This window comes from Numenius arquata, chromosome W (genome assembly GCF_964106895.1).
Source record: "Numenius arquata chromosome W, bNumArq3.hap1.1, whole genome shotgun sequence".
NCBI classification, from domain to species: domain Eukaryota; kingdom Metazoa; phylum Chordata; class Aves; order Charadriiformes; family Scolopacidae; genus Numenius; species Numenius arquata.
This window is the reverse complement of record NC_133615.1, coordinates 27,550,009-27,577,037: the sequence shown is the minus strand read 5'-3', so window position 1 is coordinate 27,577,037 and position 27,029 is coordinate 27,550,009. Positions and strand designations below refer to the sequence as shown.

Below are 27,029 nucleotides of genomic sequence, written 5' to 3'. Positions count from 1 at the left end.
GAGCTGCAGACAAGGCCCTTTCACTCCATCATCCCATCAGGAAGCATGTGGATGTGGCTGGTGACAGTTGTAAAGCACACTAGTTGTAGTCAATCAGAAAACCAAAGAGATAAGTGCATTGGTAACCTTGAGTGATAAGGGGGAGAGCGAGTGACCACTGAGGAAACTGGTTCTTCCCCACGCCATCTTCACATCTCATCTGAAGATAGATGACCAGCAGTTTTCACAAGCTCTGGGAGCAACTAATCTGCAGTCACCTAAGCATACGGCATGATGAAGCAGACCCTCAAGGCTTCCATTGCTCAAACACTCCATTACCAGCTCATCTCTGAGCATAGCCAACCTTTGGCATTACTGCTGGCCAAAGCTCATTATAATAACTTTTGCCTTTTGAGCACAGTTAGTTTAGCTCATAGCCCTACTATAGCACAGTTTTTTCATAATCCACCAAATATGCAAAAGACAAAAAAGTCTGTAGATAAAGCCTTTAAATGGGATCAAGTCAGCAGAAAGTCACCGATGCACCCTCCTGTTTTTGTCCTCAAAGAAATCTTTAGTTATAACATTGAGTAGCAGCCAAAGATGCCAGTTCTCTGGTTAACTAAACCACAACTGATCAGTTTAACAAACACACTGGGTACAGACACAGGGCACCTCCACTTCCTGATCTGCTGACATCCACTGTACATTATGGATGCAAGAGAATTTCAGCTTCTGTAGACTGCGCAGGAGTGGAGTCTCCATTTCCAAGGCAGCCAGCCAGCCACTGAAGTTTATGGTAAAAGCACAAAGTGATCTTTCTACAGTGGGCTACAGGTTTTCTTTTTATGTTTTTCAGACTAGGGAAGCATCTTTGAACTGACTGTTAAAGGTGAACTAGGAAGAAATGGGAGAAGAGGAAGGTGCTAAATATTACAAAACAAACCAATCTGTTCTACTCTGAAAAGTGACTGTGACAAAACCAGGACCTTACTGAATTTGAAGAAACTCCAAAGTTAGCAAGAATTAAAAAGAGAACTCCAGATTAAGTCTGCACTGGGGTACAGAGAGAACAGATACAGTTAGCACAGGAAATATACATACACATTAGAGCTCCTTGACCATGTATTAATGTCAATACACTGATGACTAATCGTGCCAATTCTAAAAAACGAAGGTCACAGAACAACAGAATGCAGTACTGCACTTCAGTTAATTATGGATACGCATGCCCACTGAAGGCCACAGCAAGTGAAGAAGTGTTCCCGTTTCCATGCTCTTATGAACAAATTAACCTTACAGATGGGAAGGGACATCTTGTATCAGTCACACCATCCTCTGCTATCTGCATAAGAGACAGAAACTCAGCCCAAATTCCAGATGTCAGTTTCAGTTTAAGAACAAAGATATCCTTTGCCAATTCAGAACACAAAGCCAAACATGTAATGCCTTTGTATCGGGGGAAAAAAAAATAAGAAAAAAAAATCACCCCTTTTCAGAGAGGAGAAACAATTTACAAGGTAACTCTGAACACTGAGCCCCACGTGCAGACAGGCTGGTTTCACATACTATCTGCAGTTTCCCACTGTTCCATTTGCAAGCTGCATCAATAACTTTGAACAGTTTTACCTTACAGTTAAAAACATGCACTGTAACATTTGAAGAGAGCTGTTACTCCTTCACTTAACAGCTTCTGTGACAGTTCAGAATCCAGTGCTGTTTCTGAGAGCTCATGACAGAAACAGCAAGCTGAGAGAGACTCTGTTAAATGCATGGAATTGCAAGAGTTGTTAACAAACATCAGACCCTGGATTCAGAACAAAAGCCAGCAAGTATCAGCAAGTCCTGTTTTTTTGTTGTTGTGGGGTTGGTCTTTTTTTGGTGTTTTTTTTTTTTTTTCCATTCCCCCCATCCCCCCGGGCTTTGATCTTACTAAATATATTTGGAAAAAAACACAATAAAAACAGTTCACTGTAAGACATCCTACCCTCAGGCCACAAGTTGTGATCACCACACATTTTAAAACACCTTGTGTAGTTTGTGCATCATATACATCATAGGCAATGGGGAGATCCAGAATTTGTGTACACATTAACATACAAGCAAGCACTGATAGATGTCACAGGTAAGACTGATCCCAAGACAAACCAGTGCACTGATTTTGCATCTACACCACATCCTAAAACAAATGGAACAAGTCACGAGTAACAGTACAAACCTGTTGCAACATCCACATGTACATCTTGGAAAAAGACAATGCATGTACCCAGCCCTAAGACAGCGACAAGTTTCTGAGATAACTTTACAAAGATCAAGGTACCAGAAGAAGAAGGCACATTAACCTCTGGTTGGTCTGTTTCAGTATTATTTGGATGAGTCATAGTGATTTATATACCCTGAGACTGTGGGAGGCCTTGAGAAGGAAAGGAGACCAGGTGAACAGGCAAATAAAAAGTACAAGTGTAATGAGATTTTAAGATTCAGCACCTGAATTTTCCCTTTTAATAAGGGAATCTAGAAAAGCAGTTCCTAAGAAAACAACATATTGACTCATAGATTTTTGTTCTGAGGTCAAAGAATCAACATCTAGGACTATAGAGATATCGCACTATGTTGCAAGGGTTTTTACACACCCTCTCAGTTTCAGTCTAATGGCCAGAATGTGTATACAATCAAGTGGTTTATTTGGTGGGGTTTTTTTAGGTACAGAAATTGTCAGGCAGCCCACATTTTCTCAACTCTGCCAACCCTGTCACCCTGTTTTAGATCTGTGTGCACTTTCTTAGATCATACTGCTCCCAGCAGGATACTAGAGGGAAAAGCTGTTAGAAAATGGCACTCAATTTTTAATTGGGAAGATTCCTTTCTGTCAAGAGCATTCTTCTAATTAGCCAAGTACTGCATGGTTTTGATAAAGAAACCCAGCATCACAAGCAAAAAGATACTTCTTAATTTAAATCCTTGAAAATTAACATAGAGAAACAAGAATGACAGGGATATCTACTTGATCTATCTGAAAGTGAAATAAGCCCTTTCACAAGTACTTCCTGAACAATGAATAAGTATCCCCTCTATATTTTTAAATTCCTCATGAGTCCCAAGAGCAATACCAAACACTGTTGGGCTTTCACCTTGTCTCTTGTGTCCCCTTGCCCATCCTCATCACACAAAGCGCCCATTTGCAGAGGCAAGGGAGAATATCTGCAGGAGATCCCTTCAGACAAGATGTGGCTGTATTCTCCTTTCCACCCTCCCTTGTCTGCAACATGGACAAATTCCTAGTGTCTGTGCTTTAGAGATTTTAAAATAAGTTACTGAAGGCACTGCAACACTCAGAAATGCATTTGAAGTTGAGGTCACACCATGGGCTCTGGCTGTGGGGTGGCCAGTGCACGCAGGGATTTTCACTTGGCTTTAAGCTAGAGTGTGCGCCTGGCTAGCATAGGAGTCCAGAGCTCGGCATGGGCTGGCCAGAGGATCAGCTCTACCTGCATCACACACAGCTCTGCAAGTGATCCTAGGAACGAGCTGTACCCCAGTTCAGTAATTTAGTCATAGCAGCAATTGTGACAAAAGCTAATTAAGAGCCTCTCAGACACCTTGGAAAAGTGGGTTTATGGAAAATAAGGGTATCAGACCACCACAAATAGAGCTCCCACCTGACTGCTGAAAGATGCTGCTGCTTTGCAAAGATGCAGTAACTGACAGCCCATCTGTTCTTGGTTTCTTGCAAACAAAACAGGTGACCTCTATGAAGGGTCTATGCAACCCTGCTTTACTTCACATCTGCACCAGGTGAGGGACATTAATTCACAAGGACAGTAAATGCCTCTCATCTGAGGGGCAGAAATTAATACACCAAACCACCACTCCACATAGCTGGATCATAACTTTAATCTGTTAACTCTGCAGCTACAAGCTATATACAAAGCAAGTGCTCAGGTGAAGGAAGAGGATGAAATTCTGAAGAATAAATGAGACATAAGTATCTTAATCCTTAAGATACAAAAAGCTGCCAAAGACTTGAAACGGAGGCAGCAAATACATCCCCATAATGAAGTTCAGGAGTCCCCCTCGTGAAGGGAGTCACAGGAGTCACCCACAATGTGAATGTAACCTTTGTGGACAGACTAATTCCAGTAAGATCACTGGGCACTCTTGCAATGAATCTTAAAAATGGATCTATGTGAGAAATGAACAACTGAGACTAGGAACAAACACCTATTAACTATTCTTTGGTAATTTACTCACCTTGGACTAACACCAGCAGCACCAATGAGGGAACCAAACAAATGGACTCACTTCTTTACAGCAATCCCAGAAAGCACCTGAGGAGAGCACTAGCAATTCTCCCTGGCTGACTTAACTGCACAAGGGAGAAAACCGGAAGAATTACCAGGAATAAGGTGTTTGGTGAAGAGGGTGATCACCACCCTCATTGCTATGCTCAAGCCAACACTGCAAAGTAGCTTCTGCTTCCTTAGGAATGTCCATCGCATAACACCCAATTGTTACTGAGGGATTGCTACCCAGTACTTAAAAGCTGGGTAATATTGAACCCATAATTAAGTCACTAGTTTGATTACATGTGATTATGAATGTAATAGAAATGTAATACCCAAAGATACCCAAATTAACATGGTAGTCTACTGAAAAGAGCTAAGCAGTAAAATTAACTGCTTCCTACACTCACCAGCAGCACAAAAGATCCCACATGACTGAAAAGTCAATAGCAGGAAGAAAATTCTGAAGGTCTTTTATGATTAAAATTCTTTTCTCTCCTTCAAGTGCCTAATGTGAGATAAACCAGAGTCTGTTCCCCCCCAAGGAATAGACTGTTGCTGTGCAATCCTCCCATTAGTGAAACACGTACTAGGGCAACTGCCCAGTTCTACAGTCTGAGCCAGCCTCAAATGTCTACCCAGTTTAAAATAAAGCAAATTGAAGGTCTCAAGCATGGCTTGACAAAATGCCAGCAAGCCCATTTCTGCTCAGAGGTCACCCCTGCAAGTACAATATTGCTACAGTAAAGAATGAGATGATTTGGGGTGGAGGAGTAGACCCCAAACAGACCATTCAGGAGGGCAGGAAAGAGCAAGGGAGGGAAATCATTAAGAAACATTGGAAAAGATAAGACGGCCTGAAAACGCAAATGCCACTGGGTCTCAGCAGAGCACAGCAAGCCATTCAAGAAGCTACTGAAGCGCAGTCACTAGAACGAACTCCATCCATCACGGGGGTATATCTGCCATTTGAACAGCCGGGCGTCCCTAACTCACCTCCATGAGGAGCCAAGACTCCCTGCTATATAGCCATTCCTGCACTTCGATAGGAAACCCCTGCTTTTCTCACCATGATTCTAGATTTCAATTCCAATATCTAAACCAATAGGGCAACAAAATCAAATAAAAGGAGAAAAAGCTAGGTTTTATTACATTTCTCCTATCACTTATATTTGGACAATTGGTATATCATCACCTTTCTCTGCCTCAATTTCTAACACTGACTGGACCAAAAGTGACATATGACTAACCACAAAAATATTCTGAAACTTAACATCTGTATCACCTACAAGCATTAAAAAACACTGAAACAGGCTAGAAACTAAGTTCTCTCTGGCCCAATTTGTTTGCGTGCTTGCAGCACTGTTTGTTTCCGTTTTCTTGGGGGGCTTTTCATACAGCAACAAGGATGGCTCCCTCCCCATGAGAAGTTATCTTTGCAAGAAAGCACCCCAAAAGCAGAATACACAGAAGCACATGAGACTTGAGGAATTTTACATTATTGTCCAGATTCTTCTGAGAATTGTCCAAAGCTTCACCTGCAGATATAAAAGGGATGAAAAGGGCACTCACACTACCAGGCTTTAGGACCACACATTGAGGTATTTGTGGAGATCAGTCAGCAGAGAGGGACACTTTCCAGGGGTGCCAAGGTGATCTCCTCAGTAACCTAGAGACTCTGCTGACTCTGCAGAAAGATCAGCCTCTGTGTTTAGAGACTGAAGCTCAGTCCATACAAATACACTTTTTGCCCCCTCACCCAGACCTGGAATATGCTTTAATTAATAGATCAATATCAGGGCTAGGATTTCCAGACCAGGAATTTTTCCTTTGGCACTGGTGACGTTAAGTGCCTAACTAGTAACTGTTGTTTCAGCAGAATTGGAAGGCACTCAGACTCAAGTGTCTAGTTTCTTTAGGGGGGGGAAGCACCTCAAATCAAGCCCAAATAAAAAAACCTAACCAGAACATGTTCCCTGTGACAGAGTGATCTTACACAGTAGCTGGAAGAGTACTCCTAGAAATACACATCCTGCCATACTTCACCAAGATTTGTTTTTCTCTGTATACTTCTATTTTTCAAAACCCCTAAAAATAACCAAAGTAGTATGCTGCCATCACCGAACAACACAGGCACCATTACAAGATCTTTAAAAAAACATGAACAGCTCTAAGTAAAATTTAAGAACTCCTTTGCTACCCCATGGTATATAACTTGCCCCTTTCCACAGAAAAAGCCTAAATAGCCACACATGCAGCACCGTGAACTGATTCAGTTTAAGCAACCAACCCACAAGTGAAGTAGAATTATGAAATGCTGCAAGAAGATCTGTTTGTGAAGCACCTGGGTCAGTGCTCAGTGTGAGTAAATGATACTTCCAGGACAGGTGGACACCTGGGAGAGCTCTTCTCTTGCCAGCATTTCCACCTGGATGGGAGGGAACTACAGTCCTTGCAGGATTTCCATCCAAGTCTCCACTACCAACTGGAAATTAAGCCTGAGTCTCACTGCTTGGTGTTACTGCTGAAGATATTGAGTACAAAGACGAGAGGGACAGCAAGGACACATGCAGACTAGCTCTAGGCAGTCTAGCAGGAACTGCGTAAGGGACTAGAGCTACTCTACAGCAGTGGCTGTGATGTCCAGCAGAGACAGGAGAACAGAGCATGTCCCAGCATTGTCTTTCTTCTCAGCTTCAGCCAACTGCCCATTTGGCATCAAAGCAGTGCAGTACAGGCACACTCTGCTCCACCAGTGACAGGGTGTGAGAACCTGACAGAAAAACAGGATGTCTCAAAGCTTGCTTGCTGCAAGATATCTGCCACCCATGTACGTGATATGACAACAGAGGAGGTACATCCTTGGTTCTCAAAAAAACTATATCTTGTTTGCCTCAAGAAACTCATCTGCCATGCAGGGCCCAGCACTGCCCAGGAGGCAGAGGCAAGGGGGGCTTACACAGCGACTGTGTCAGACAATAATTAGATGAGCACAGGTAACTGTCACGTTGATTGGTCAAACTACGAGTCAACAGGGACTATCAATTACCGTTGCAACCCACTGCAAATGGGACCATCACCACCGTCACAACTTGAGAGACCTGAGAATCACGGATCAATGGGACGCTGTTGACTCTGGAGGATCCTCAAGACGTCACGTGGACCTAACGTCTTGCTGGTGGTGACTATTCTTGCTGCGCTCTGTAATACTGCTTCTCTTGTCCTTCTTTCCTATACCTCTGGCTTTGTTCTATCGCCATCTAGCGTTATTTTAGGTAACAATAGTAAAGTTATAGTAAACAGCATTTGACCTCGTTTGTGTCTTAATCACACCCTCAGAATAATTACGAACCCCTCCGGGACCAACAATTGGACCGGGACCTAAAATCTTGCTGGCATAGTTGGCAGGACTCTGTGGCGTGCGAGTACTGTTTTTATTATTTGTTTTTGTGTGTATTGGAGAAGTGCTGAAGTATTTGCGAATATACATATGTGCCCCTTGGGGATGTAAGGGGGTAGGAATTTGTGTTGGAATTCGTGAATTTGTGTTTATTGACTGTTAGTGCACCTGTTAGTGTGTGACATGCAACATCCCCGAGGTGACTGCCCCGATCTTAGTTGAGAACCCAATTTTAGCTTGACTTTTGTTGAAAAAAATATGAGTGAGAACCTTTCACCCCCTTTGGGGCAAAATGTGTTGTATGATTTTTTTGAGAAACATAATGCACGGCCTTCAGTACCAGGCAGCGATCGGGCACGAGATAATTGGCATAATTTGCAGAGTGTCACTGATCGAATCAGTGCTTTACACAAGGATGCCAGACTTCGGTCTGGAAAAGGGAAATCTATTATATGCACCGTTCTGGGGGCTAGTCTAGTTGCGGCCGTAGAAGCTCGGGATCAGTGACGCCGTGCCAAGTCCCAAATTATACAGTCTCTGCAGTCCCTCGTACAATCTTTACAAGGGCAAGTGGAGGAGTTAAAGGGGCAATTAGATCAAGAGTGAGCTCAAGCGCGTTGTTTGCAGTCCGCCCTTAAAGAGCAACTCCTTGTGGATGGGAACAGAGATCAAGATACTTGTTTGTTCTCTCCAAGGGGAGAAAATCCCTTATACCCTAGCATGGAATTAGGCGAAGCGAAAGCTAGATTGGATGAGGTGGCAGCCCCTCCTTGTTCGCTCAGGCCTCTTGTTAAAACGGAATACGAGTTTGACAATGATCTAAATGCTCCCCCACAAGTTACCATTATGGAAGTACCTTACACCGCTACAGAATTAGCTAAACTAAAGAAAGAATTCAGCCGTACTCCTAGGGAGTTGGAAACAGAATACGTGTGGAGAGTATCATTGTCGGGTGGAGATCAGATACTGTTAAGTGAAAAGGAAGCTGAAGGATATTGGGGCCCCAGAGTGTTTTTTTACTACTGGCGATCACTGTGCTCCCTGGTCCCTAACACGGATAGCAGCCTATTGGGCTAGAGATCTCAATCCTTTAGAACGAGGAGACCCCCTTGCTGTCACGGGGTCAGTCGATCAGTTAGTGGAAAATGTTCAAAAGGCAGCTTGCCTGCAAATGATGTATAACCATGAGCTTAGACTCCAACAAGAATCCCCCATGATGATGCCAGTAGACACTGAATGGATGACTCCGTTAATAAGAGGACTTCCTGAATCTTTGAAACCAATCAGTATACAGCTGCAAGGAATCATCAGAGCAGTACCCCAAGGCAAGAGAGTTGCCGCAGCCCAGGAAGGAAGAGCATCCCCCGATCGTAGAGATCCAAACCAGAGAATATGGACATGGAGAGAAGTTACCTAAGAATTAACTATGGGCAAAAATAGAGAACAAGTCATATGAGGAGAGGCTGAGGGAACTGGGCATGTTTAGTTTGGAGAAGAGGAGGATGAGGGGAGACCTCATTGTCCTCTACAACTACCTGAAAGGAGGCTGTAGAGAGGTGGGTGTTGGCCTCTTCTCCCAAGGGAATAATGACAGGACCAGAGGAAATGGTCTGAAGTTGCGGCAGGGGAGGTTTAGATTAGATATTAGGAAGAATGACTTTCCTGAGAGAGTGGTCAGGCACTGGAACAGCCTGCCCAGGGAGGTGGTGGAGTCGCCATCCCTGGAGGTATTTAAGAAACGTGTAGACATGGCACTTCAGGGCATGCTCTAGTGCCTGAGATTGTTGGCTTGTGTCTGTTTGTGGGTGGGTGTGGGGTGTGGGTGTTTGTTTTATGTGGGTTTTTTTTTTGTTTTGGTTTTGGTGTTTGGTCATTTTTTGTTGGTGTGGTTTTTTTGGGTTTTTTTGTTGGTTGGACTCGATGATCTCAAAGGTCCCTTTCAACCAAGAAGATTCTGTGATTCTGTAAAATACGGTCCTGTTAGCGCCCCCTCTACCAAACCAGACTCAAAAGGGTTAAGATGAATAGAGTTAAAGACTCCCTTGCAGCCAGACCAAGAAAAAAAAAAAATATCCCTCACTAAGCAACCGGGGGGAAGGATATACCAAACAGGCGAAATGCATTATAGACTATGGGATGGCGGAAAATCATTCCTTGGGATCTGATGGATGGGTTACTGACTAACACGCTAGAAAAATTGGTTACGGAGTGGCCCAAGAAACCTGTGGTTCCCCAAAATTTAATTTCATGCTGGATAAGTGATTCTACCCCAAGTGCTCCGCTGCCCTCCCTTTTAGATCTTTCTGACACGAATCTGCCAATGCCGACAGGAAACTAGTTCCTTTGCTTCTCGATGGTGAGCAGGAGGGTGGAGGATGGGTGCATGTTAGACAGCTCACTATGAATCAGCAAGGCGATCTTATGATTACCTGTTTTGTAGGACCTAAGCAAATCCCAAATAATGTTTTTAGTAGATACTGGAGCCCAAATTTCAGCCTTAAAAACTGAGGATGCATCCCGTAGTGGCATTTCGGTGTTGAGACAGTTATTTGTAGCTGATGCATTAGGCAGTGTACAAGCACAATCGTTAGCCACAGTTAACTTGCTGCTGCAGGGAGAAGAAACAACCATTCTAATATCAATGATTGTTGGGCAGTTCCCACTTAACCTCTCAGGGCTGGATGTCTTGAAAGGTAGAAAGTGGACAGACACAGAGGGAGGGAGCTGGTCTTTTGGTGCCGTAGAGGTGTGACTTTTACAAACTGCGCCACTACTTTCCCCTTCAAACATAACAAATATCAAACCCTACTCCTTACCACTAGGGGCATGTGAGGGAATAGCCCCAGTGTTAGAAGACTTAAAGGAACAGGGAGTTGTAGTTCCTACTCACTCTCCTTTTAATTCCCCAGTATGGCCAGTCCGAAAGCCAAATGGCAAATGGAGATTGACTGTAGATTATCAAAGAATAAATGCAAATACTGGTCCATTAACAGCTGTGGTGCCAAACATAGCCGATCTCATAGCTACTATCCAGGAACAAGCTCACCCTATTATGGCAACTATTGATGTCAAGGATATGTTTTTTATGGTCCCTTTGCAACCTGAGGACCAGGATTGTTTTGCTTTTACTTGGGAAGGGCAGCAATTTACTTTCACATGGCTCCCTCAAGGGTACAAGCATTCTCCCACATTAGCTCACCATGCTTTGGCAAAAGAATTAGAACTAATTCCACCAGGAGTCAGAATTTACCAATACATAGATGATGTGCTAATAGGAGGAAATCAGATAGAAAAGGTTCAAAAAACACAAAATGACATTATCATCCATCTGGAGAGTTTAGGATTAAAAATTCCACCTGAAAAGTTCCAGACTCCCTCTAATGAGGTTAAATTTTTAGGAATTTGGTGGAAAGGACAGATGACATGCATTCCTAAAGATACTCTTACCACACTAGACCAGATAAAAATGCCCGAATCAAAGAAACAGTTACAGCATGTGTTAGGATTGCTTGTGTTTTGGAGAAAACATATCCCAGACTTTTCTATCATTGCCAGACCTTTGTATGATTTGCTGAGAAAAGGCGTGTTTTGGGACTGGACCCCTGTTCACGAAGAAGCTTTGCAGCTTTTAGTATTTGAAGCAGTGAATCATCAGGCCCTTGGCCCTATACAGCCTACAGACCTGTGCAAATTGAGTGGGGATTTGCTCAGTCAGGATGGTCGATGCACTTTTGGCAAAAAGGCCCTGAAGGCCCCCCTCGTCCTATCGGGTTTTACTCCTGCAGCTTCAAGGATGCTGAGAAACGGTACACAGCATGGGAAAAAGGACTGTTTGTAGTTAGCTTGGCCTTGTGAGAAGCAGAGTGCACCATCCACCAACAGCCAATAGTGCTTTAGAGGCTCTTTCAAGGTAATTAACACTGTTTTAGCTGGAACCCCCCCGACCCGACAGGGTGGCACAAAGAGCTTCCGTACGAAAATGGTATGCACAAATAGAGCATTATTGTGACATTTTCAAGGTGTCTGAAGGTGCTACCAAGAATTTAGTTACTCAAGAAGAAGTAGCCCCAGATCGGGAGGACAATCACAGATTATCACAATACACCCCCTCTTGTTGTGGAGGTAGCCCCCCCATTTTCAGAACAGTTGCAAAGTGTCTGGTTTACAGACGTCTCTGCTCAGCGAGAAGGCAAGACCTGGAAATAGCATGCAGTCGCATTACAGATTAAAACAAACCAGAAAATAGTCACTGAAGGAGAAGGCAGTGCTGAAGTGGGAGAATTAGTGGCTGTGTGGAGTGTTTTTCAGCACGAGGCTCAGTCTACCTCTCCTGTCTATACCTAGACTGATTCTTTCACTGTCTTTAAAGGGTGCACTAAGTGGCTCCCATTTTGGGAACAAAATGGATGGGAAGTTAATAGAATACCCATGTGGCAAAAGAAAAAATGGCAAGTTATTCTAGCTATTGCTAAACAAGGGAACTTTGCAGTGGTATGGGTTGCCTTCCACCAGGCCAACAAAACTCCAGCTAGCCGATGGAACAATAAAGCTGACAAGCTGGCCTGAGTCGCCCCCTTACAAAACGAACTGGTGAAGGAGAATTGGGAATGACTCTTAGAGTGGTTATATGTGAAAAGGGGACACACCGGGACTAAAGATCTGTATCAAGAAGCTCAAACGAGGTTAGCCAGTCACCCAAGAAAATTGCCAAACATGTATTTCAGCTTGTGGCCAATGCCGCATGTGATTAGAAAAACATCCTCTTAAGGATGACCCGCTACATATTCAAACAGGTAAAGGACTGGGGGATGCCTGGCAAATAGATTACATCGGTCCGTTCCAAAGATCTAACAGGAAATATTATGTACTAGTAGGGGTAGAAGTAATATCAGGCCTAGTGCAAGCCAAGGCTTTTCCCTGTGCCACAGGAGAGAACACTATTAAAGCTTTACAATTATGGTTCAGTACCCTTCCTAAGCCACAGTCATTTCAGTCAGGCAATGACTTTCATTTTACTGCTAAAGTCGTCCAAGGACTAGGCCAAAGAGAAAGGAATTCAATGGGTATTTCACACTCCGTACTATCCTCAGGCAAATGGAAAAGTGGAATGTACTAATGGCCTTCTGAAACGATTCCTTAAACCCTATGAGTCAGTGGGACAAACGCCTTTTAGAAGCTGTTGCACACGTTAACAGCCGGTGGGGGGTGAAGGGGTGCCAGAAAATTACAGCCTTTAGTCCACAAGCCCCTACCATAGTCCCGGCAACCTCTGGCCCAGATCATCCCAGTAAACCTTCACATTACCCTGGACAACCAGTCCTGGTGGAACTACCCACTATAGGAGCAGTTCCTCTAGTAGTGAGTACACCTCTTTACAAATATGCCTGGATTGCAAAAGATGCCCTAGACAAAGAACACAAAATTAATACTAGATGGATTGTCCCCTCTTTTCTAACCATGAACCCAGTTCTCATTTTGAACCCAGGACGGTCTTCTCTTCTTTTTGTTTTTCCAGGAACAGTCCACCAAAAACTGAAGACACCACTGCAAGCTGCACCTCAAGGCTTCAATCCTTTGCATTGTATTGGTAACAATTGCTTTGCTTATGATTTTAGGATGTATTGTATATCACCACAGAAACTGGTTTTGGCAACCTTACTCTTCACCCTTAATTTTGGGGGAAGGCATAGTCTCACAAAAGTTAACAAATGGAAAAATGAGTTTGTGACTTAGAATCCTAGAATTGTCTAGGTTGGAAGGGACCTTTAAGATCATCTAGTCCAACCATCAACCTAACTCTGATAAAAAAACATCACTACACCATGTCACTAACCACTATGCCTACCCGTCTTTTAAATACCTCCAGGGATGGTCCCTCAACCACTTCCCTGGGCAGCCCATTCCAATGCTTAATAACCCTTGCAGTGTAAAAATTTTTCCTAATATCCAACCTGAACCTCCCCTGGCACAACTTGAGACCATTTCCTCTTGTCCTATCGCCTGTGACTTGGGAGAAGAGACCGACCCCCACCTTGCTACAACCTCCTTTCAGGTAGTTGTAGAGAGCAATAAGGTCTCCCCTCAGCCTCCTTTTCTCTAGGCTGAACAACCCCAGCTCCCTCAGCCTCTCCTCATAAGACTTATTCTCCAGACCCCTCACCAGCTTCGTTGCCCTTCTCTGGACCCGCTTCAGCACCTCAGTGTCTTTTTTGTGGTAAGGGGCCCAAAGCTAGACACAGTACTCGAGGTGGGGCCTCACCAGTGCCGAGTACAGGGGGACGATCACCTCTCGAGTCCTACTCACCACGCTGTTCCTGATACAGGCCAGGATGCTGTTGGCCTTCTTGGCCACCTGGGCACACTGCTGGCTCACATTCAGTCAACAGTCAACCAATACCCCCAGGTCCTTTTCTGCCAGGCAGCTCCAGCCACTCTGCCCCAAGCCTGTAGCATTGCATGGGGTAAGTGCAGGACCCAGCACTTGGCCTTGTTGAACCTCATCCCATTGGCCTCAGCCCATCGATCCAGCCTGTCCAGATCCCTCTGCAAAGCCTTTCTACCCTCCAGCAGGTCGACACTCCCACCCAACTTGGTGTCATCTGCAAACTTACTGAGGGTGCACTCAATCCCCTTGTCCAGATCATTGATAAAGATATTAAAGAGAACGGGTCCCAGTACCGAGCCCTGGGGGACACCACTCAATGACTGGCCGCCAACTGGATTTAACTCCATTCACCACCACTCCCGGGGCCCGGCCCTCCAGCCAGTTTTTAACCCAGCAGAGAGTACTCCCATCCAAGCCAGTTTCTCCAGGAGGATACTATGGGAGACTGTGTCAAAGGCCTTACTGAAGTCCAAGTAAACAACATCCACAGCCTTTCCCTCATCCACCAAGCAGGTCACTTTGTCATAGGAGGAGATCAAGTCCGTCAAGCAGTACCTGCCTTTCATGAACCTGTGCTGGCTGGGCCTGATCGCCTGGGCGTCCTTCATGCGCTGCATAATGGCACTCAGGATGATCTGTTCCATGACCTTCCCAGGCACCGAGGTCAGACTGACAGGCCTGTAGTTCCCCGGATCATCCTTCCGACCCTTCTTGTGGATGGGCGTCACATTTGCTATCTTCCAGTCAGCTGGGACCTCCCCAGTTTGCCAGGTCTGCTGGTAAATTGTGGGAGACTGGCTAGCTGAGAAGGGTTACGTAGACATGATCCAGCTGGCTGAGCAAGAACTTGAGAAACTTCGGACTGAGCTCCTGTAACTACTGAGCTGGCAAGGACACCCTGTCCTTGACTGTAACTGTTGTATGATAACAGGGAGATTGCAGCTGCTCAGGCATGGGAAAAGAGGATGAAAGTAACTGTAAAGAAGGAACTAAGGGCGGGGTTGAAGTTTGGAGGACAGGCCAATCAGAAAGATGTATTGCAGAATATGTATTAGCTAATTATAACGAAGCATAAAAGACGGCTGACTATTCAATAAACGAAGCTTGCTGATCACTCATATTGAGTGACCCTGTCTTCCCTCCGTCGCGACAAATGGTGCCCGAAACAGGGACCCTAGAGAGGGCTGAACCTGCGAGCCACGAGTCGACGGAGCCTGGGTACCGGTCCTGAAAGCGGCGCAGGAGGCGAAAGGGATTAAGGGATTAATCCCTGCGCCCGGGAGCACCTATAGAGGGTCCCGCCGGCCACGCGCTGCCGAGGTCTTGCAAAGGCTGCAACAGCGCTGACGAAGGTATGAATAGACAAGCGGCGTATGATTTGCTCAAATGCTTTTTAGAAAAGCGGAGCATTCAGGGTATAGATAACGAAGGTATGAACAGACAAGCGGCGTATGATTTGCTCAAATGCTTTTTAGAAAAGCGGAGCATTCAGGGTATAGATAACGAAGGTATGAATAGACAAGCGGCGTATGATTTGCTCAAATGCTTTTTAGAAAAGCGGAGCGTTCAGGGTATAGATTGTAAAAGGGAGTTGCCTGGGTTATCAGCGTATGGAGTAGCGAGAGGTTGCTTTGATAATCCAGATACGGTTTTTGAACACGAGGAATAGCGTAAATATGGGGATAAATTGTTTGACGAAGTTATATGCGATAATAAATCAGCCAAAAAGTTGATAAAGCCGTGGCGGGCAGTCGCTAACGCCCTGTTGCAACACTGAGCTGAAAAAAAAAAAAAGAAAAAAAAGAAAGGAATCCCTTCATATATGGGTATTAAGCAAGGAAGAGAGGAGCCATTTGGTTTGTTTATCGATCGAGTAGCAGACGCCATACAGGCGGCCGGGGTGCCCGATTATCTCAAAGGCACTATACTAAAGCAGTGTGCTATACAAAATAGTAATCCGGCCACGCGTAACATCTTGGCTACATTGCCAGGGACATGGACCATCGAGGAAGGACTAGAAAGAATGGCTCAGGTACCGGTGAGGCCACAGGCAATGTTAGTTGAGGCAGTAAAGGAGCTAGGGAATAGTTTAAAGGAACACGCGCAGGCTACGCAGAGTCAGGTTTTAGCAGCCCTTGCTCCTTTGCAAACCTCTGCTGGGCGGTCAAATGCCCGCGGCCCACCTCGTTTGCGGTGCTTCCGTTGCGGCGTCGCCGGACACGTGAGGCGGGACTGCAATGCCAGCTCCGTGTGGTGCAAGAACTGTCGACCAGACACTCACAACGAAGCTGCCTGTCGTCGAGCTGGATCGGGAAACGGACGACCCAGCGGGAAAAGCCGCCCCGCGCCGACACAAAAAGCGTCTGCCTACCCAGCAGCGCACTACCCCTTCCTCTCCGGCCAGCCACAAGCGGAAGCCTCGGACTGGACCTGGCAACAGCAGTAGATTGCACCCTACTGGACTCAAAACCTGTCAGAATTGCTACCGGCACACAGGGACCAATCTGTATTAATGGACAAGCGGTCGGAGCGCTACTTATAGGGCGTTCATCTGCCACTATGCTGGGACTTAATGTTTTGGTGGGACTGATTGATAAGGACTCTTACGGAGAGATTCAAATTATGGCTCAGACACTGTTCCCACCACTTTTCGTAGCTAAAGGCGCTAAGGTGGCACAGTTGATTCCCCTGCCACATCTTGCAGGGGCCCTTCAACCGCTGCAGGAGCAACCTCGAGGGCAAGGTGGTTTTGGATCTACGGGACAAATGGCCTTGCTAACTATCGGCCTGCGCCAACGGCCACGACGATCGGTTACGGTGCAGTACGGCGACCAAACCATCTCACTTGTCGCACTTTTGGATACTGGTGCCGATGTTTCTATAATCGGTACACGGAAATGGCCGGCTCAATGGCCAACATACCCGACCAATGCCACAGTTGCGGGAGTAGGGGGATTGACTCTTGCTCGCAAGTCACCCCTTTTGCGATGGACTAACAGGACAATGGGTGGGTCCTGCAGAGGTGGTTTACGTAGGACGTGGTTATCACGGATCATCCTTCCGACCCTTCTTGTGGATGGGCGTCACATTTGCTATCTTCCAGTCAGCTGGGACCTCCCCAGTTTGCCAGGTCTGCTGGTAAATGATGGAAAGTGGCTCAATGAGCACTTCCACCAGCTCCCTCAGTACCCTCAGGTGGATCCCATCTGGCCCCATAGACTTGTTTGTATCCAGGTGTTGGAGCAGGTCCCTCACCACCTCCCTTTGGGTTACGGGGGCTTCATTCTGCTCCCCGCCCCTATCTGCTAGCTCAGGGGTCTGGGTACTCGGGGAACAACCATCTCTACTACTAAAGACTGAGGCAATGAAGGCATTAAGTACCTCAGCCTTCTCCTCATCCTTTGTCTCTGTTACCTCTGACATCCAATAAAGGATGGAGTTTCTCCCGAGTCCTCCTCTTGTTACTAATATATTTATAGAAATTCCTTTTATTGTTCTTAACATCCAAGGCCAGGTTAAGTTCTAGTTGGGCTTTGGCCTTTCTAATCTTTTCCCTACGTAGCCTTACAACACCTTTGTAATCTTCCTGAGTGGCCTGCCCCTTTTTCCAAAGGCCATAAACTCTCCTTTTTTCCCTGAGTTGTGACCGTATCTCTTTCTTCAGCCAGGCTGGTCTTTTCCTCCCGACAGCTCGTTTCACAGCACACAGGGACAGCCTGCTCCTGCGCTTTTAAGACTTCCTCTTTGAAAAACGTCCAGCCTTCCTGGACTCCTTTGCCCTTCAGGGCTGCCTCCCAAGGGACTCCGTCAACCAGGCTCTTGAAAAGACCAAAGTCTGCCCTCCGGAAGTCCATGGTGGCAGTCCTGCTGGCTCCCCTCCTTGCCTCCCTGAGAATCGAGAACTCTATCGTTTCATGGTCTCTGTGCCCAAGACAGCCGTCACAGCCCCCACAAGTCCTTCTCTATTTACAAGCAGCAGATCCAGCAGGGCTCCCTCACCAGCTGTCAGGAAGTTATCCCCAACACACTCCAGGAACCTCCTAGACTGTTCCCTCTCAGCTGTATTGTGTGCCCAGCTGATATCTGGTAGGTTGAAGTCTCCCACCAGGACAAGGGCAAGCGATCTTGAGACCTCTCCCAGCTGCTTATAGAACATTTCATCTATCTCTACATTCTGGTTGGGCGGTCTATAACAGACTCCCACCACGATATCAGCCTTGTTGGCCCTCTCCCTGATTCTTACCCATAAGCACTCAACCCTACTCTTACCCTCAAGTCTTGACATTCGTAACTCTCCCTAACATACAGGGCCACCTCTCCTCCTCTCCTTCCTCGCCTGTCCCTTCTGAAGAGTTTGTAGCCATCTAATGCAGCACTCCAGTCGTGCGAGTCATCCCACCACGTTTCTGTGATGGCGACTACATCATAGCTTTCCTGCTGCACAATGGCTTCCAGCTCCTCCTGTTTGTTGCCCATGCTGCGTGCACTAGTGTAAAAGCACTTCACAGCTGGGCTACCGGTCCCACCACCTTTTTGGTGTCGGAAGGCCTAACTTCTACCTGACCGTTCCCAGGCACAGCCATAGTTCCTAATCCATCGATGACCCTTGCGTCTCTGCTGATGGATTCCCCCCCTTCCCCCTTCAAACTTAGTTTAAAGACTGTTTGATGAGCCCTGCCAACTCCTGTGCAAAGACCCTCTTCCCCTTTTGAGACAGGTGTACCCCATCTGTCTCCAGTAGGCCTGGTGTCATGTAAACCTTCCTGTGCTCAAAAAACCCAAAGTTGTGCCTCTGACACCAGGCTCGGAGCCAGGTATTGATCTGCTGGCTCTTCTTGTTACTTTCCTTGTCCTTCCCTGCGACTGGGATGACAGAGGAGAACACTACCTGCGCTCCTGACCCCTTGACCAGTTGTCCCAAGGCCCGGAAGTCTCTTTTGATCACCCTTGGGTTTCTTGTTAACAGCTCGTCTCTGCCTGCCTGAAAAATGAGTAAAGGGTAATAATCCGAGGGGCTTACCAGGGAGGGAAGTTTTCTTTTTATGTCTTTAACCTGGGCCCCAGGGATGCAGCAGACCTCCCTGAGAAGTGGGTCGGGTCTGCATATTGGGCCTCCTGCTCCCTTCTGGATGGAGTCGCCTACAACAACGACCCATCTTTTCTTCTGGACTGAGAATGTTTTGATGCTGGGTTTAGCCCTGGCGACACCTCCGTAGACATTGAATTATGCTCCTTCTTGTGATTGGGTTCCCTTTGCAAAACCTCATATCTGTTTTTTAAGGGTACCTGGGGAGGTGAGGGAGTTACTGGGGAGACACGCCTGCTTCGTTGGGCAGGAACTTGTTCCCACAGCCCCCCTATCCTCTAAGTTACCTTGTTCAGCCAGGCAGAGAGAGGACATGGAGTTCTCTGTAGCAGGGGCTCTGTCTGCCTGCTTGGTTTCTGTTATGGGAGGCAGGGTGCAACTCTGGCAGTCTTTCTCCCTCTCACATTCCCTGATTGTCCTCAACTTACCTCCTCCCTGAGCTCCATCACTAATCAGAGGAACTCTTCTACCTGGGCACATCTCCCACAGGTGTGCCCACCAATGCCATCTGACACCAGCATAAGAGCAGGGCACACCCCGCAGCCCTATGTCTGAGTGGCAGCATGTTCCCACTGGAGCTCCATCTGGGAAGCTGCATCAGAACTGGTGCATGCAGAGCACACAGACACCATGGTCCTCTTCTGTGTGGATACCATCGCTATTCTGTGGCTAAGTTGGCAGTCTTTCGGCACTCTCCTGTGCAGACTCCCTTGTGGTGCTCCCAGGTGACACCCACCTGCTATTTGCTTGCTCCGCATGCAGCGACCGGGCTGAGCTCTGGCACATCGTTTAAATCTGCCAGGGGTGACAGCTCCGCCCCCAGAAGCTGCCAGGTACCGGCCCAGTCTTGCCACTTCTCCCGGCTTCAAAAAGCCTCAAAAAATGAGCCCCTTGCCAGCTCTCCTGGCCGCGATTGCCTTGCCCAGTGCGGACTTACCTGCACTGGAGCTGGACTCTTCAACTTTAGGGAACTCTGTAGCCTGCGCGTTCAACCTCAGTAATTGTTGGGTGTGCAGACAACCACTTGGTCTGGAGAGCTGGCCGTGGACCTCAGTCCCTGTTTCCCCTAAATGGCTAGTGAGCCATTACAGCGAAGTCAAAGACGACACCTATTGGGAAAAGGAAAGCTCACCATCTCCTTGGCTAGTACAATATCCAGTCAAAGGCCAATATTGTCTGAACCGCACTCAACCAGGTGGTACTTTTGTAGGGATCAGCACTTGTAATTTGACCTTCACATATGGGAACCATATGCCTCTTAGTAATCTTGCTGTGGTACACAGAGCACAATATAGCCTTGCTGCCAAAGGCCCTCGATGGACTTGGGTGAATGAATCAGGGCAGGTGAGGCAATTTCCCGACTTCTGGTCTCCAGTACATATGACCGCTCACAGAGGAGAACAAGGGCGAGAAGCAAATATAATTTGTGATTGGAGGAATAACACAGATGCTTGGTATTGCCATGCTATATATAGACCCCACTGTCATAATCCATGGCAGAATTTGACACTCCTCACCCCTTTAGGGATGAGCAATTCAATCTATTTTCAGGTGCCCTACACTCCCACTGGTTTGTTTGAAAACAGCACCAGAGCACTAAAAGGCCACTATTGGATCTGCAGACACCATGCATACAAAATGCTACCAGCAAATCGGACAGGAACATGTTACGTTGGAGTAATTCACCCATTGTTTTTCCTCCTTCCTGAAAGTGGTGGTAAAGATCTAAGTGTTAAACTGTATGATGACCTTACACAGAATAAGCGATCTATTGACACCAGTCTGACATGTGGAAGTGGTCAAAAATGGGGAAAAGATGACTGGTCTCCCCAACAAATCATCGAACATTACGGGCCAGCCACCTGGAACCCTAATGAGTTAATTAGTGGTGCTCGAGAACCCATTTACAACCTAAACCACATAATTCGCCTTCAAGCTGTTTTAGAAATCATTACTAATGAAACTGCTTGCGCCCTAGATCTGTTGGCAGACCAGGCCACAGAAATGCGAACCGCAATTTTGCAACACCGCATGGTTCTCAACTACCTGGTAGCTGAAGAAGGAGGTGTCTCTGGTAAACTGAATGACTCAAATTGTTGCTTAAAAATTGACGATAATGGCCAAGTTGTCAAACAAATAACCTCTGGAATAAGAAAGTTAGCCCACATCCCTGTTCAAACCTGGAAAGACTGGGAAACTGATCCCTTTTCCTGGCTTCCAGGAGGTCCATGAGTCAAACGAATCTTGTTCTACTTGCTGTGTGGAATTGTGATGCTTTTCTTCTTACCATGTATAATTCCACGTTTAATACAATTAATTCAAAGTGCAGTACAAAATATGCAATTTGTATCCACCATCTCCCCTAATGGTGTGAAGTATGTACGGGCCATCCGAGAACCTGTTTCTGTGCCTGTAAATATTGTGTGATTTCTTGCCTAACTCTGTCCTTTACTGTCCACTCCTCACCAACCACATGTCCTGAAGAACTCTTAAGCAACCTTTGAGTCACGGGGTGGGTGTGAGAACCCGACAGAAAAACAGGATGTCTCAAAGCTTGCTTGCTGCAAGATATCTGCCACCCATGTACATGATATGACAACAGAGGAGGTACATCCTTGGTTCTCAAAAAAACTATATCTTGTTTGCCTCAAGAAACTCATCTGCCATGCAGGGCCCAGCACTGCCCAGGAGGCAGAGGCAAGGGGGGCTTACACAGCGACTGTGTCAGACAATAATTAGATGAGCACAGGTAACTGTCACGTTGATTGGTCAAACTACGAGTCAACAGGGACTATCAATTACCGTTGCAACCCACTGCAAATGGGACCATCACCACCGTCAACCCTTGCCATCATTACGACTTGAGAGACCTGAGAATCACGGATCAATGGGACGCTATTGACTCTGGAGGATCCTCAAGACGTCACGTGGACCTAACATCTTGCTGGTGGTGACTATTCTTGCTGCGCTCTGTAATACTGCTTCTCTTGTCCTTCTTTCCTATACCTCTGGCTTTGTTCTATCGCCATCTAGCGTTATTTTAAGTAACAATAGTAAAGTTACAGTAAACTGCATTTGACCTCGTTTGTGTCTTAATCGCACCCTTGGAATCATTACAAGCCCCTCCAAGACCAACAATCGGACCGGGACCTAACACAGGGGCAGGGGAAAGGTATTCATCCCAGCAGAGGATAGAGGCATCAGTAACAAGCCAAGAGTTTGGTGCCTGCCAAAAGGTTAGGAGGAGCACCCTGGAGTCCTGCATTTTAGCTGAGTATTAGGCAAGACCATCACCCTGGAACGCCCATGCTTCACAGCTGGACCTGAAGGGCATCAAACCTGTTCTCCCCACCCAGTCCCACATGAAGTTCAAGGGAGTCTGAATACAGAAGGCAGCAGGGTATTTGCCTATAGCAAGCAGGATGACAGCAGATGCTAGCACAACATGAGCTAACAGCAAGTTATCTTGCTACATGGAAAGCTTCTAGCTTGCATTAGACAAGTCTGAGTTGCACTCTTTAACCTTGGAGGAAAAAAATCAACAATTTATTCCATTGACTTCTTAGAGTAGATGGCCAACCTGAACAGCTAAGATGGGAAAAGTTTCCACAACCTGGGACAAAAAGTGTTCTGGGTTTTAGGCAGTTTATGAAGAACCCATGAGCTACTGCAGCAGCATACTAAGGAACCTTGGCTCATCTGAAAAATTGATATATTTAGTTAATTTTGAATGACAAGAACACTCATGTCCCTAGCCCCCATTTCCTCTCAGCACCTCTGCAGGCCCTCAGTGTAATGTCACCCTGCAGAACAACCTACGCAAACTCCAGTTGTGCAACCTGATACCTGGGACAGGCAGAGAAGGAAAAGAAGATCAATTTTTGCTCCTGGCACTGCTGAAAACTACAATTCAAACTTTTGACAACTCCTGCAGTTTGGGCTTGATGGGCAATACCCCTAGGGAATCCATCCCTGGGCTCCAATGAGTACAGCTTAAAATTACCACATTCTTCTAAACAGTGTCATTAGACTTGTACTTTTAAAAATAAGATCAACCCAGGCCAGGCCCTGCAGATAAAAGTAACAGCTTATCTCATAAGTATTTTTAATATTTTTTAATTACAAGTAGTCCTCACTCCAGGTAACATAACTGATACAATATATCTGCAGACATGCAGCCCCTAGACTTTCATGGAAAGCCCAGAAGCAACCACTCTATAAGAAAGGAATCCTACCTCACAGCAAAGTAAGGGAGGGAGCACATGGCCAAGATAGCCTAAATGTGGGAGAAGAGTCATTTGGAGTAAATACAATTAAAAAAAAAAAAAAACAAACTATTTCAAAACCCCTTCATATAAAGGATCAAGAAGATTAAATAAAAAAAAATTCTAAAAATAACTTGCATTTAAATCAGAAATCAATGGCATCACACAATTTTGTTGTTAAAAAAAGGGAAAAGTGGGAATCTGTGTGAAGATCAGCATTTACAAAGAGTTATCATTAGCTCCAGAGACCAGCATAATTCCCATGAAGTCCTGATGGAAGAGGGCCTCCTGCCACAAAGAGCTTCATTCCAGATGAGTCATAGCAGTGGGTATAAACAGCATTTGGGAAGAAATTTATGTCAGAAAAATAATTCCTCCAGGTTTCATCATGATTCTGTTAAAGGAAAGTTTAGATTGTTATTGTTGCCAAACCAACCCAAAACCTTGTTTTGCAAAAGCAAAAGGTAGCTTCCGGAGCCTAAAAAGGGATCTTTTCTGTTAATGCTCCCTGAAGCTTCAGAGATCAACTTGAAAATACCAGAGTTGTCCCAAAGCACATTCGGGCCAAACATTGCTGGGGGGAGTGGGGGAAGATATCAAGCTTCATTAGTTTTTAAAGTTACACCACAATGATACAAAAGATAATAGAAGTTAGACAAAGCCATTAACTGCTTTATGGTAACATACAGGAAATGGAACTCAAGTGCCTGCCATGACATTACCCCAGGAAGCCAGTTTTAAAATTGCACACAATTAAATTAAATCAAATCGCTCTTATTTTGAGTACCACATTTTTAAAAGAAGATAATGTATTTTGCATTTGAAGTTCTGAAAACTAGAAGTTAGATTACATTTAAAAGTACAAAGATATAAGATCTAATTCATTTATGAATCAATGCATAAGGAAAGTAGTCAGCATGCCTTACGCTCAAGCAACCAAGCATTCAATACCCTTTCATAAAGCTTTTGTAGAAAGCAATTCTGCAGCACTTCTTGCTTTTCATGGTTACAGTTATCAGTTATATGATCACTGTTTTACTAGGTCGCATTTCATACAATAGCTCCCATTACTACAAAAAGAACCAGTTCAAGCCCTATGGCACTCCTGTTTAAAGGGTCTCCTACAGCTACTCACCAGCCAGCCTTTCCCAGTAGTCAACTTCAAAATCTCACTGCCTCCTAATTTCTGCTTCTGTCCATAGTAGGCACATGGGGGCTTTTCATCCAGGAACCTCTGGGCTCTGATATCATAAAACAATAAGGAACCTTGCCCTGTTCCCACTGTGATGATATGTTCATAGAAGCTCACCGACCGAATACCTGTCAAACAGAGAAGGGACATACAACGCAGTAAGGAAGATGGATGCTTTGGCTCTGCAGTGCTGCTGCTTGATGTCTAATAATTTCTTTAAGAGGAACTACCTACTAGTATTCTCCACAACACATAAGTTTCCCCACTATGGAGCAATGCTGATGAATCCCATTGATACTATTGAAACAGCAGCTTCAGTTACACATACTACTTCCCTTCTCCTCTGAGGATATCAGCTACACTGATGGGGCATTCTCAGCAGGCCCCAGCTCTGCCAGATAAGCAAAGATCATAAGCCATTTAGGATCAAGAACAGCTTTGTTCTGTCTGCTACAAGCCTCTAAGTGAACACACCATGAGCAAGTACATAGCAGCAGACAGAGGAAAACATTTATTTCCTCCATGAGCTCACACTGTATCTAACTACCTGCCAAGTTGTGATAAGTGACTGTAAGAAAAATTACTGTCTCAGCTGCCACCAAGTGCATTTTGCTGATCAACAAGCTAGCTATAAGCAAGCATAACCATAATAATCACTAGTCACTTTGCTGCAGAGATAGGTCAGGCTCTTAAATAATTTTGAAGCTATCCCTGCTCAAATATTGTCACACAAGCACACCTTATTCTTTGTAGCTGGCACTTTTAGCACTTCACCAAGCAATAAAAACAGACTAAGAATCCTACAACCCAAGCACCACCATGTTACACCATCACATGGGAAGCTACAAGAAGTTTCCAGTGCAAACAAAACATTCTAACACAATTCAGTTATGCCATTAGATGGAGTAAAAGGAGTACTTTTTTTTTTTTTTTTCACAAAAATCTAAAGCTGAAGCCTCAGCTAAACAAGGATCCCTTGGAAAGAGTCTTGGGAAGTTTCTATACCTAGGAATTTGCAAAGTGTCCTGTCATCTCATCTTTATTGTGCAAAAGGTTTGTTCTGTGTAAGCACTCTACCCCAAACAACTCTTCTACACAGATTAAACCCCACGACATCTATGCTTTTCCTTACTTGCACAACATGACACCAGGTTATAAACTCTAGGGCTTTTTAAGCCCCCTTTAAAGTACCAATGAATTACAGCCTAAACAATCATTCAAACAGGAGGTGAAAAATGAGTTACGCCAGCTACATCCACATGCCAACTGCTGTCACCATACCAGGTGGGACTGAATGTCACAAAACTTGTAACGTACTGAGAGATCTGTGTGCAGTCGCAGGGCCATGATCTCATTGCAATTAGAGACATGGTGGGATAGCTCACATGACTGGAATGCTGTCATGGATGGCTACGTACTTTTTAGGAAAAACAGGCCAGCGGGGCATGGTGGTGAAGTTGCTCTCTATGTGAGAGAGCAACTGGAATGTAGCGAGCTCTGCCTAGGGATGGATGAAGAACATGTTGAAAGCTTATAGGTAAGAATTAAGGGGCAGGCTAATATGGGAAACACTGTTGTGGGTGTTTATTACAGACCACCAGATCAGGAAGAGGAAGTCGATGAGGCCTTCTACAGACAGTTGGAAATAGCCTCACGATCACAGGCCCTGGTTCTCATGGGGGACTTCAAGCACCCTTGACATTTGCTGGAAAGACAACACAGCCTGGCACACACAGTCCAGGAGGTTTCTGCAGAGCATTGATGATAAATTCTTGACACAGGTGGTGGAGGAACCAACAAGGAGAGGTGCTCTGCTGGACCTTTTGCTGACAAACAAAGAAGGTCTGGTTGGGGATGCGAAGATCAGGGGTAGCTTTGGCTTCAGTGACCATGAGATGGTGGTGTTCAGGATCCTGCGTGGAAGAAGCAGGGCAAAAAGTAGAATTACAACCCTGGACTTCAGGAGAGCTGACTTTGGCCTCTTCAAAGACCTACTTGGAGGAATCCCATGGGCTAAGGCTCTAGAAGGAAGGGTGTGCACGTGTGTGTGCGCGTGCAAGAGAGCTGGTTAATATTTAGGCACCACTTCCTCCAAGCTCAAGATCAGTGCATCCCTAGGAGCAAGAAATCAGGCAAAGGAGGCAGGAAACCTGCATGGATGAGCAGGGAGCTTCTGGAAGAACTTGAAATTAAACCGTGCAAGGGATGTCAAGGACAGTAAGAAGGGCTTCAAGTACATCAGTAGGAAAAGGAAGACTAGGGAAAACATGGGTCTGCTGCTGAATGAGGTGGGTGCCCTGGTGATGGAGGATGCAGAGAAGGCTGAGCTACTGAATGCCTTCTTTGCTTCAGTCTTTACTGCTAAGGCTGGCACTCCGGAACCTCAGAACCTGGAGGTAGGAGAGAGAGCCTGGAGTAAGGATGACTCTCCCTCCATTG

The 27,029-nt window shown here is 45.7% G+C and overlaps 1 protein-coding gene and 1 pseudogene across 1 annotated transcript in view; one reads left to right on the top strand and one right to left on the bottom strand.

Annotated features, from left to right (window-relative positions):
* Positions 1 to 7,920: 7,920 nt before the first annotated feature.
* On the top strand, positions 7,921 to 10,610 carry LOC141476812 (uncharacterized; annotated as a pseudogene).
* A 12,640-nt stretch (positions 10,611 to 23,250) lies between these two features.
* LOC141476619 (DDB1- and CUL4-associated factor 12-like) overlaps positions 23,251 to 27,029 on the bottom strand; it is a 29,706-nt gene continuing 25,927 nt past the window's right edge. The window contains exons 8-9 of the mRNA XM_074165389.1: positions 24,534 to 24,718; positions 23,251 to 23,792 (exon numbers count right to left, since the gene is read on the bottom strand). Of these exons, the coding sequence (XP_074021490.1) occupies positions 23,634 to 23,792; positions 24,534 to 24,718 (344 nt within the window). The 3' untranslated portion in view covers positions 23,251 to 23,633. The remainder of the gene's footprint in view (positions 23,793 to 24,533; positions 24,719 to 27,029) is intronic.